At 36.8% G+C, this 12,908-nt stretch overlaps 1 protein-coding gene across 8 annotated transcripts in view; it reads right to left on the bottom strand.

The window, feature by feature from the left end:
* FER (FER tyrosine kinase) overlaps positions 1-12,908 on the bottom strand; it is a 468,208-nt gene that overhangs the window by 238,232 nt on the left and 217,068 nt on the right. For all 8 annotated transcript variants that reach the window (XM_069540597.1, XM_069540596.1, XM_069540595.1 and 5 more), the window contains one exon: positions 741-944. In XM_069540597.1, the coding sequence (XP_069396698.1) occupies positions 741-944 (204 nt within the window). The remainder of the gene's footprint in view (positions 1-740; positions 945-12,908) is intronic.

Below are 12,908 nucleotides of genomic sequence, written 5' to 3' on the forward strand. Positions count from 1 at the left end.
AAAATATTAAAAATTTCTCAGTGGGTAAAGTTAAACAAAATTTTGAGATCACTCTTCATCTGTTGAGTGCTTAATAAAGAATGTAACAAATAAGTTTACAATACTTAAACTTCAATAAATAAATCAGTATTAGAACAAGCAATATGCCCAGACCAGTTTAAAAATTTTTCTTCGATTTCTATTTATTGTTCATTAATGCCAACAAATAATAGCTTATACATAAGTGGAAAAAAACCCTTAATACTCAAAGAATCATAAAAACAATTCAACTATCACTGTCCCATTCATTAAGATATTTCATTATTACTATTTAATAAAATATTCTTAAAAATCTCTCATGGTAACATTTTTGAGCAATTTCAAGGGCTGGTTTCAAGAGCATAAAATTCATAATTAAGTTTCTCTAAAAAAATTATGATATCACATTATTTCTTTTTATTTTTAATATAAAGGATCTTTAATGTTCAAAGTTAACTTAAAACATTAAATATTTATGTATTTAAATTTAATGTAAATTGTAACAACTATTCTTAACTTTAAATTTTAAAATATGTATTTCCTTAAAAAGGTTAAAATTTTAGTGAATTTTAGAGCACTCTACTTACGGAATTCAGAAAAAAGAAAAATTAAGTGCTAAAGTTAGTGTTACAGGCATTTATCACAAATTATTCATCATTTATTACAATTATACCTCAATTAACTATATCAAAATATACATATAAACTAAATTGGAAACGTACATCAACAAATTGTATGATAAAGTGTCTCCTTTGTCCATCAGAAAATACAGAAAGGACATATTCACCAGGTTTCCCATGACTCTCTCGGACCAAGAAGTCTCCTTGTTGTTTTAACAGATCTTGCGCTTCTATTCTGGGAATTGCACCATGGTACCAATCCTGTTCTGCCAGAGGCTTCTCAATAATGGGGATCGTATCACAGAACTTGAGCAAATATTGAAAAAAAACTAAATTAGAGAAAATAGCAATTTTTTTCTGGTAAAGCTAACAGCAATTATAAATACTTCTTACCTATGTTCTTCCCTTTAATTAACCAATTAAAAGTTATATGATGAATCTGAAATTTTCATAATTTTTAAAGAAAATACGTCCTAGAGCACGGGTGCTGAAGCTTAGTACAAATACGTATCCTTAAATACTTGAAGGTTATTTGTTTTTTCTATCATACATAGGTACACAAAACATCAACATTTAGAGTTGGCACTTATAGTCTTATTCACCATGTCATAAAATAAATCCATATATTTAAAATTTTTCAATCAGAGAATTATGATGAAAAGAGAGTATGATCAGAGAAATTTATCATAAAATAACTTCATTTTAAAAGTTGAGTTATATCTTTTTATGGAATTAACTCTTAATCACATGGGCTGTGGACTGTCCATGTCAAGGGTCCCAGGAGCACTAAGTCTTCATTTGATGCTGCTCTGTTGCTGTGCCGTCTCATTCTTATCCTTATTCCCCTGACTTCCTTAACCATTACCTCTGCCACATGGCTGGTCCTGATCCTGTACAGCAATGGCAGACAAAGCCTTAGGTGAAATAGCTTCATTGAAACCACCAATGTTCAATTACAAACATATGGCAAAAACAAGGGAGGAATATAAGTCATGAGCACAGCAGGAAAGCAAATTATCTGTCACTTTAGGAGGCCAAGTGCTAATAACAAATAGAGATAACTAAGAGCTAGTTATGCTTCGTTGAAAAGTTTCTAATTAATAATAGATGAAATCACACATTTTCTGATTGCAAAAAAGTAAAAAGTTTTTTGTTTGCTTATATTTATCACCCACAGAAACTAAATTGCCCCAGGCAGTAAGAGTACTTTATGGGTAAGGTATAATAATATGCACTAACCCTTAACGTTCTCAAAATATGCACAATGCCTCATGAGAAAGTCATCAATTGGAAAAATAAGAATTAATAAATGAAAGACAAATATTCACACATCAATCAGGTTTTTCAGGTTGATATTATGAACTCTACATAGGGACAAAATACGGTACCTTTCTGGTAAATGAGAACTAGTTTTGAAGAGAGCCTGCATTGTTTTGTACCACACGAAGAGGCTTAAAACTTACTGGTCAAAGTTCCATTTTATATTATCCAAAACCCATCTGACTGATTTAAAAAAAGAACCTTGGGGGCTTCCCTGGTGGCGCAGCGGTTGAGAGTCTGCCTGCCGATTCTGGGGACATGGGTTCGTGCCCCGGTCCGGGAAGATGCCACATGCCGCGGAGCGGCTGGGCCCGTGAGCCATGGCCGCTGAGCCTGCGCGTCCGGAGCCTGTGCTCCGCAACGGGAGTAGGCCACCACAGTGAGAGGTCCGCGTACCGCAAGAAACAAAAAAACAAAACAAAACAAAACAAAACAAAAAAAGAACCTTGGGCTTCCCTGGTGGCGCAGTGGTTGAGAGTCTGCCTGCCAATGAAGGGGACACGGGTTCGTGCCCCGGTCCGGGAAGATCCCACATGCCGCGGAGCGGCTGGGCCCGTGAGTCATGGCCGCTAAGCCTGCGCGTCCGGAGCCCGTGCTCCGCAATGGGAGAGGCCACAACAGTGAGAGGCCCGCGTACCGCAAAAAAAAAAAAAAAAAAAAAAAAAAACCTTGAGAAATCCCAATCAGACTTTTTCAAAGAGTCCACAGTTTGGTTTCTACTTCTACCACTATGATACTCTTTAATTATTTAATTGCATACATGATGTGACTGTACATGGAAATCGTTTATAAGCTAAATAAGCCTTTTTCTTTTAGTACTAGTTATGATAAATACTATCTTCCAAGGAAATTTTAAATTGTATTCCCAAAAATGGGATTAAAAAGTAAATTATATAAAGAACTAGCCACAACTATTAGATTAAAAAAGTATTATTTTTAAAAACAAATGCATAATCCATACAAAATTAACTTTTTGTGTATACTGATACTAATAGTTTATAATTCTTAAAGTAGGTGGTCAAAATGATTAAATATTTCCTCAAAATTTTGTCACAGTGCATTTCAATACAGAAAATACTAAAAATTTTACTGTTATACAAATATTTCCAAGTCTCACCAATGGCAAAGTGTTTTATTGCTTTTTTCCAGAGGAAAAAAAAATCAATAAAATAAGAAATTCAATGTCACCTCTTGGCAAAAAACTTTTTTACTATTATCTCTCAAAAAAGGTCTACATAATAGAAAAGCATCACAAACAATGATATCACATGCTTGATTTCTTGTCCTAATCAACCTATCCTCCCAAATTTTGATTTATTTAGAATTGTGAGAATGAAGAGCCTGGAGAATTCATTAAGTCAGAAGGGCATTTGAAATACAAAAGGTGAACTAACACTGAGAAATTCATTTAAGGATTTGAAGGTGAGGAATACATTTTGGGGGGAAAAATTATGTTTGTTTCTTTGTTTAAAAAAGAGGAGTAAATAGGAAGGAACTTACATTGCTATTTCATAGGGATTACATGTCAGTCCTCTGGGTTTATTAGTTTCTTTTGGGTAGGAAGGGAAACTTATAGAGATCTTCTGTTCCTGGCTCCTAGACAATACTGTTACAAAATGTAAGGTGAACTCTCTATGAGTGTGTGTGTGTGTACATGTGTGACAGGCATACACAGGGAAAGGCTGTACTTATCCCCTGCCTGGTTCTATCAGGTCTTTCAGGGACTTCCCTGGAAACATTTGAAGGAACGTTTTAATTACTATGATTTCAATTATATTCCAATACAATTTTGCAAACGTGACAGTGATAGAATGCTGGATGTACCAGCAACAAAATCCCAGCATCCCAAAAGCCTTCATAATTACATCAAAAATGAAATGAAGCTTTTTACTTCAAATATCACAGCTTTCTAAGCCTAAGTGGGGAAAGATTTTTCCTTGTCATTAAGTTATCTAAAATTTTTGCCAAAGATATGGGGAAGGGGAAGTCTCCTTTTTAAAATGTATAGTAATCCAATACAGTTAACAAGTTATACTTAATAAGACAAGCTTTTCTGATTGACTAGGCTAACTGTTTAGTTAGTTATTTTCCCTGGGCCTTATTCTTAAAGAATATTCCAGCAAAAACATACTGAGCTTAGTGAAATAAAAAGATTGGTTTAAATGAAGATGCAGTGAGGAGTCAGCACAAGAAAATGAAAATATTTTTTTCTTGACTTAAGAGGCTATTTTTGTTCTTGGCCTAGTTGAGGCTAATTCCCAAGAATTCAATGAAGATTTGTATGCTCTTATCTCAAACATTTGAGCACAAGATGAGATCCTTTATGAGAGGCAAAGACAAAAGTGTTTAAAAACAAAAATCAAAGTCTGAATCTTATTCAAATTAAGCACCCAAATACGAAACCATTAAAAAAAAAAAAAACTAAAATATAACAGCATAGAAAATATACAAGTAAACCTCTCAATGAGCTTCAACAAGCAAAATAAAACTTCAACACTAACATAAAAGTTTTTATGAATTTTTAATAACCTTAAAAGTGAATTTAATTCTTTAATATTCTTATATAAATTTAGTTATTAGTTTAATAATCTAAGTAATGAATTATTTCAGATCTAGTATAATAATATTCTATGGGGACTACAAGTAACTCACAGGATTTTAAACATTTCTCAAAAATTCCATAATGACCCCTTTAATTTTAAAGCTATATATCACTGGGAAATTTTATGGGGAGATTAAGAATCAAATGTCATATAATCAAAAGTAAGAGAAGCACCAAACACTTGCAAAGGGTGAGAAATATCGGCCTACTGAAAAGGAATCTGCCTGATGGTACTAAAAGCTACTTTCACTGAAAGGGCAATGTAACCATAGGTAGGAAAAATGTATTTTATACCAATTAGAGTTTGATAGTTAACCAAATGCATAACATAAAATGAAAACATGAATAATAATGCTCTTCCTGCCACTTTTTTGCAAATTTCTAAACAGTTATGTTTTCAATGCATTGAATGAGTTAATTATTAAAATAATGAAAAACAAAGACTATGTGGGATATTTGATCTTCATAATTGTTTGCCTTCAGGCTAGACAAACAGGATGTAAAACAATGGTTCCATCTTAACAGGCACTAAGGCCTATCTGTAAATTGACAATTCTATTTTTTTTTAGCAATAAAGTAGAACTGATCACTGTTTTCATACACTGATAGCTTAGTTATTTTTATTATAAATATACTTTACCTAATGTTCACTTTACACTATGAAGCAACAAAATTCTTATGTGCAAATTTCTTAATTAACAGTTTTTTGTACTTTTTGAAAATTTGAGTTTGTTCAGTCTTTAGCTAATAATATAACTATGGTCTATCATAATAATTAGGCAGAATTACATGCTGAAAAAATTCACATTCTTATACAATTCTTCCCAAAACTTTATTTAAAAAGATAAACACCTAGGCCAAACTCAAATATTACCTTACTTCCACTGCTTTCTATTTCCCTGATTGTCTATTTTTTTTTTTAATAACATCTTTACTGGAGTAGAATTGCTTTACAATGGTGTGTTAGTTTCTGCTTTATAACAAAGTGAATCAGCTATACATATACATATACATATATCCCCATATCTCCTCCCTCTTGCATCTCCCTCCCACCCTCCCTTTCCCACCCCTCTAGGTGGTCACAAAGTACCAAGCTGATCTCCCTGTGCTTTGTGGCTGCTTCCCACTAGCTATCTATTTTACATTTCAAAGTATATATAAGCCCATGACACTCGCTCACTTTGTCCCAGCTTACTGTTCCCCCTACCCAGTCCACAAGGCCATTCTTTACGTCTGCATCTTTATTCCTGTCCTCCCTCTACGTTCTTCAGAAACATTTTTTTCTTTCAGATTCCATATATATGTGTTAGCATATGGTATTTGTTTTCTTCTTCCTGACTTACTTCACTCTGTATGACAGACTCTAGGTCCATCCACCTCACTACAAATAACTCAATTTCGTTTCTTTTTATAGCTGAGTAATATTCCATTGTATATATGTGCCACATCTTCTTTATCCATTCATCTGTTGATGGACACTTAGGTTGCTTCCATGTCCTGGCTATTGTAAATAGAGCTGCAATGAACATTGCGGTACATGACTCTTTTTGAATTATGGTTTTCTCAGGGTATATGCCCAGTAATGGGATTACTGGGTCAGATGGTAGTTCTACTTTTACTATTTTAAGGAACCTCGATACTGTTCTGCATAGTGGCTGTATCAATTTACATTCCCACCAACAGTGAAAGAGTGTTCCCTTTTCTCCACACCCTTTCCAGCATTCATTGTTTGTACATTTTTTGATGATGGCCATTCTGACTGGTGTGAGGTGATACCTCATTGTAGTTTTGATTTGCATTTCTCTAAGGATTAAAGATATTGAGAATTCTTTCATGTATTTGTTGGCAATCTGTATATTTTCTTTGGAGAAATGTCTATTTAGGTCTTCTGCCAATTTTTGGATTGGGTTGTTTGTTTTTTTGATATTGAGCTGCATGAGCTGCTTGTAAATTTTGGAGATGAATCCTTTGTCAGTTGCTTCATTTGCAAATATTTTCTGCCATTCTAAGGGTTGTCTTTTTCATATTGTTTATGGTTTCCTTTGCTGTGCAAAACCTTTTAAGTTTCATTAGGTCTCACTTGTTTATTTTTGTTTTTATTTCCGTTTCTCTAGGAGGTGGGACAAAAAGGATCTTGCTGTGATTTATGTCATAGAGTGTTCTGCCTATGTTTTCCTCTAAGAGTTTGATAGTGTCTGGCCTTACATTTAGGTCTTTAATCCATTTTGAGTTTATTTTTGTGTATGGTGTTAGGGAGTGTTCTAATTTCATTCTTTTACATGTACCTGTCCAGTTTTCCCAGCACCACTTATTGAAGAGGCTGTCTTTTCTCCACTGTATATTCTTGCCTCCTTTATCAAAGATAAGGCGACCATATGTGCATGGGTTTATCTCTGGGCTTACTATCCTGTTCCAATGATCTATATTTCTGTTTTTGTGCCAGTACCATACTGCCTTGATAACTGCAGCTTTGTAATATAGTCTGAAGTCAGGGAGCCTGATTCCTCCAGCTCCATTTTTCTTTCTCAAGATTGCTTTGGCTATTCAGGGTCTTTTGTGTTTCCATACAAATTGCAAAATTTTTTGTTCTAGTTCTGTGAAAAATGCCATTGGTACTTTGATAGGGATTGCATTGAATCTGTAGATTGCTTTGGGTAGTATAGTCATTTTCACAATGTTTATTCTTCCAATCCAAGAGCATGGTATATCTCTCCATCTGTTTCTATCATCTTTAATTTCTTTCATCAGTGTCTTATAATTTTCTGCATACAGGTCTTTTGTCTCCTTAGGTAGGTTTATTCCTAGGTTTTTTATTCTTTTTGTTGCAATGGTGAATAGGAGTGTTTCCTTAATTTCTCTTTCAGATTTTTCATCATTATTGTATAGGAATGCAAGAGATTTCTGTGCATTAATTTTGTATCCTGCTACTTTACCAAATTCATTGATTAGCTCTAGTAGTTTTCTGGTTGCCTCTTTAGGATTCTCTATGTCATCAGCAAACAGTGATAGCTTTACTTCTTCTTTTCTGATGTGGATACCTTTTATTTCTCTTTCTTCTCTGATTGCTGTTACTAAAACGTCCAAAAGTCTGTTGAATACTGGGGCTGAGAGTGGGCAACCTTGTCTTGCTCCTGATATTAGTGGCAATGGTTTCACTTTTTCACCATTGAGAACGATGATGGCTGTGTATTTGTCATATATGGCCTTTATTATGTTGAAGTAAGTTCCCTCTATGCCTACTTTCTGGAGAGTTTTTATCATAAATGGCTGTTGAATTTTGTCGAAGGCTTTCTCTGCATCTATTAAGATGATCATATGTTTTTTCTCCTTCAATTTGTTAATATGGTGTATCACACTGATTGATTTGCATATATTGAAGAATCCTTGCATTCCTGGGATAAACCCCACTTGATCATGGTGTATGATCCTTTTACTGTGCTGTTGGATTCTCTTTGCTAGTATTTTGTTGAGGATTTTTGCATCTATGTTCAACAGTGATATTGGCCTGTAGTTTTCTTTCTTTGTGACACCTTTGTCTGGTTTTGGTATCAGGGTGATGGTGACCTCATAGAATGAGTTTGGGAGTGTTCCTCCCTCCGCTATATTTTGGAAGAGTTTGAGAAGGATAGGTGTTAGCTCTTCTCTGAATGTTTGATAGAATTCGCCTGTGAAGCCATCTGGTCCTGGGCTTTTGTTTATTAGAAGATTTTTAAGCACAGTCTCAATTTCAGTGCTTGTGATTGGTCTGTTTATATTTTCTTTTTCTTCCTGGTTCTGTCTTGGAAGGCTGTGTTCTTCTAATAATGTGTCCATTTCTTCCAGGTTGTCCATTTTATTGGCATATAGTTGCTTGTAGTAATCTCCCATGATCCTTTGTATTTCTGCAGTGTCAGTTGTTACTTCTCCTTTTTCATTTCTAATTGTACTGATTTGAGTCTTCTCCTTTTTTTCCTTCATGAGTCTGGCTAATGGATTATCAATTTTGTTCATCTTCTCAAACGACCAGCTTTTAGTTTTATTGATCTTTGCTATTGTTTCCTTCATTTTCTTTTCATTTACTTCTGATCTGATCTTTATGATTTCTTTCCTTCTGCTAACTTTGGAGTTTTTTTGTTCTTCTTTCTCTAATTGCTTTAAGTGTAAGGTTAGGTTGTTTATTGGAGATGTTTCTCGTTTCTTGAGGTAGGGCTGTATTGCTATAAACTTCCCTCTTAGAATTGCTTTTGCTGTATCCCATAGGTTTTGGGTCATCATGTTTTCACTGTCATTTGTTTCTAGGTATTTTTTGATTTCCTCTTTGGTTTCTTCAGTGATCTCTTGGTTATTAAGTAGTATATTGTTTAGCCTCCATGTGTTTGTATTTTTTACAGATTTTTTTCCTGTAATCAATATCTAGTCTGATAGCGTTGTGGTCGGAAAAGATACTTCATATGATTACAATTTTCTCAAATTTACCAAGGCTTGATTTGTGACCCAAGATATGATCTATCCTGGAGAAAGTACCATGAGCACTTGAGAAGAAAGTGTATTCTGTTGTTTTTGGATGGAATGTCCTATAAATGTCAATTAAGTCCATCTTGTCTAATGTGTCATTTAAAGCTTGTGTTTCCTTATTTATTTTCATTTTAGATAATCTGTACATTGGTGAAAGTGGGGTGTTAAAGTGCTCTACTACGATTGTGTTACTGTGGTTTCCCGTTTTATGGCTGTTAGCATTTGCCTTATGTATTGAGGTGCTCCTATGTTGGGTGCATAAATATTTACAATTGTTATATCTTCTTCTTGGATTGAACCCTTGATTATTATGTGGTGTCTTTCTTTGTCTCTTCTAATAGTCTTTATTTTAAAATCTATTTTGTCTGATATGAGAATCACTACTCCAGCTTTCTTTTGATTTCCATTTGCATGGAATATCTTTTTCCAGCTCCTCACTTTCAGTCTGTATGTGTCACTAGGTCTAAAGTGGGTCTCCTGTAGACAGCAAATATACAGGTCTTGTTTTTGTATACATTCATCCAGTCTATGCCTTTTGGTTGGAGCACTTAATCCATTTACATTTCAGGTAATTATTGATATGTATGTTCCTATTAGTATTTTCTTAATTGTTTTGGGTTTGTTATTGTAGGTCTTTTCCTTCTCTTGTGTTTCCTGCCTAGAGAAGTTCCTTTAGCATTTGTTGTTAAGCTGGTTTGGTGGTGCTGAACTCTCTCAGCTTTTGCTTGTCTATAAAGGTTTTAATTTCCCCGTCAAATCTGAATGAGATCCTTGCTGGCTAGAGCAATCTTGGTTGTAGGTTCTTCCGTTTCATCACTTTAAATATGTCCTGCCACTCCCTTCTGGCTTGCAGAGTTTCTGCTGAAAGATCAGCTGTTAACCTTATGGGGACTCCCTTATGTGTTATTTGTTGTTTTTCCCTTGCTGCTTTTAATATTTTTTCTTTGTATTTAATTTCTGATAGTTTGATTAATATGTGTCTTGGTGTGTTTCTCCTTGGATTTATCCTGTATGGGACTCTCTGTGCTTCCTGGACTTGATTAACTATTTCCTTTCCCATATTAGGGAAGTTTTCAACTATAATCTCTTCAAATATTTTCTCAATCCCTTTCTTTTCCTATTGTTTTTCTGGGACCCCTATAAATTCGAATGTTGGTGGGTTTAATGTTGTCCCAGAGGTCTCTGAGACTGTCCTCAATTCTTTTCATTCTTTTTTCTTTATTCTGCTATGCAGTAGTTATTTCCACTATTTTATCTCCCAAAAATTCTAGAGAATTTTTAATTTCATTTATTGTGTTGTTCATCATTGTTTGCTCTTTAGTTCTTATAGGTCCTTGTTGAACATTTCTTGTATTTTCTCCATTCTATTTCCAAGATTTTGGATCATCTTTACTATCATTACTCTGAATTCTTTTTCAGGCAGACTGTCTATTCATTCTTCATATTTTTGGGCTGGTGGGTTTTTACCTTGCTCCTTCATCAGCTGTGTGTTTCTCTGTCTTCTCATTTTGCTTAACTTACTGTGTTTGGGATCTCCTTTTTGCAGGTTGTAGGTTCGTACTTCCTGTTGTTTTTGCTGTTGGCCCCCAGCAGCTAAGTTTGGTTCAGTGGGTTGTGTAGGCTTCCTGGTGGAGGGGACTAGTGCCTGTGTTCTGGTGGATGAGGCTGGATCTTGTCTTTCTGGTGGGCAGGTCCGCATCCAGTGGTGTATTTTTGGGGTGTCTGTGACCTTACTATGATTTTAGGCAGCCTCTCTGCTAATGGATGGGGTTGTGCTCCTGTCTTGCTAGTTGTTTGGCATAGGGTGTCCAGCACTGTAGCTTGCTGGTCGTTGAGTGGAGCTGGGTCTTAGCGTTGAGATGGAGATCTCTGGGAGAGCTTTCGCCATCTGATATTACGTGGAGCTGGGAGGTCTCTGGTGGACCAATGTCCTGAACTTGGCTCTCCCACCTCAGAGGCACAGGCCTGACACCTGGCCAGAGCACAAAGATCCTGTCAGCCACACGGCTCAGAAGAAAAGAGAGAAAAAAAGAAAGGAAGAAAGAATAAAATAAAATATAGTTATTAAAATAGCAAATATTAAAAATAAAAAAATTAAAAAGTGATTCAAAAAAGAAGAAAAACAAAAAACTGACAGACAGAACCCTACGACAAATGGTAAAAGCAAAGCTATACAGACAACATCACACACAGAAGCATACATATACACACTCACAAAAAGAGAAAAAGGAAAAAAATATATATATATTGTTGCTCCCAAAGTCCACCGCCTCAATTTTAGGCTGATTTCTTGTCCATTCAGGTATTCCACAGATGCAGGGTTCATCAAGTTGATTGTGGAGATTTATTCTGCTGCTCCTGAGCCTGCTGGGAGAGATTTCCCTTTCTCTTCTTTGTTTGCACAGCTCCGGGGGTTCAGCTTTGGATTTGGCCCCGCCTCTGTGTGTAGGTCGCCTGAGGGCATCTGTTCTTCGCTCAGTCAGGATGGGGTTAAAGCAGCAGCTGATTCAGGGGCTCTGGCTCAGTAAGGCCGGGAGGAGGGAGGGGTATGGAGTGCGGGGCAAGCCTGTGGCGGCAGAGGCCAGCGTGACGTTGCACCAGCCTGAGGCGCGCCGTATGTTCTCCCAGGGAAGTTGTCCCTGAATCACGGGACCCTGGCAGTGGCGGGCTGCACAACCTCCCAACAGGGGAGGTGTGGATAGTGACCTGTGCTTGCACACAGGCTTCTTGGTGGCTGCAGCAGCAGCCTTAGCATTTCATGCCCATCTCTGGGGTCCACACTGATAGCCACGGCTTGAGCCAGTCTCTGGAGCTCGTTTATGCTGTGCTCTGAATCCCCTCTCCTGGAGCACCAAGAAACAATGGTCTCTTGCCTCTTCGGCAGCTCCGGACTTTTTCCCGGACTCCCTCCCAGCTAGTTGTGGTGAACTAGCCCCCTTCAGGCTGTGTTCACGCAGCCAACCCCGGTCCTCTCCCTGGGATCCGAGCTTCAGCTCCCAGCAACCCCCGGCCCCGGCGGGTGAGCAGACAAGCCTCTTGGGCTGGTGAGTGCTGGTCAGCACCGATCCTCTGTGCAGGAATCTCTCCCCTTTCCCCTCCACATCCCTGTTGCTGGCTCTCCTCCGTGGCTCCGAAGCTTCCCCCCTCCAACCCCCACAGTCTCTGCCAATGAAGGGGCTTCCTAGTGTGTGGAAACTTTTTCTCCTTCACAGCTCCCTCCCAATTGGTGCAGGTCCCATCCATATTCTTTTGTCTTTGTTTCTTCTTTTTTCTTTTGCCCTACCCAGGTACCTAGGGTCTTTCTTGCCTTTTGGGACGTCTGAGGTCTTCTGGTAGCGTTCAGTAGGTATTCTGTAGGAGTTGTTCCACATGTAGATGTATTTCTGATGTATTCCTGGGGAGGAAGGTGATCTCCGCGTCTTACTCTTTCGCCATCTTGAAGGTCTCCCCCCCAACTCCCGATTGCCTTTTTACGCACCTTCTCGGATCTCTAACAAGAGACACTATCTCTAGCAAGATATATTTTCTTAAAAGTCATTCATTTTTGGTCTCACACTTCTGCTTCCTCCACTACCTTCTGATTTCCCCTCACTTTGCTTTTTTTCCCCTGCTTTAGTTCCCTTACTCATCTTCTCTTTATTAGTAATCATTCTTTTTTCTTTATCTTTTTTATCCATTTACTTTTTCCAATTGTGCTTGTGACTTTGATTCATTCTCCCTCATCCCATCATATCACTGCAATTTTTTCTACAGCTTTATTTTTTCTGTATCAAATATCCTTACCTTAATTTCATGCAATATTACATATAAAATGTGCCACAGTATCAACAATAACATTTTAGTCCATTAACTAT

This window comes from Delphinus delphis, chromosome 3 (assembly GCF_949987515.2).
Source record: "Delphinus delphis chromosome 3, mDelDel1.2, whole genome shotgun sequence".
Classification (NCBI taxonomy): Eukaryota; Metazoa; Chordata; class Mammalia; order Artiodactyla; family Delphinidae; genus Delphinus; species Delphinus delphis.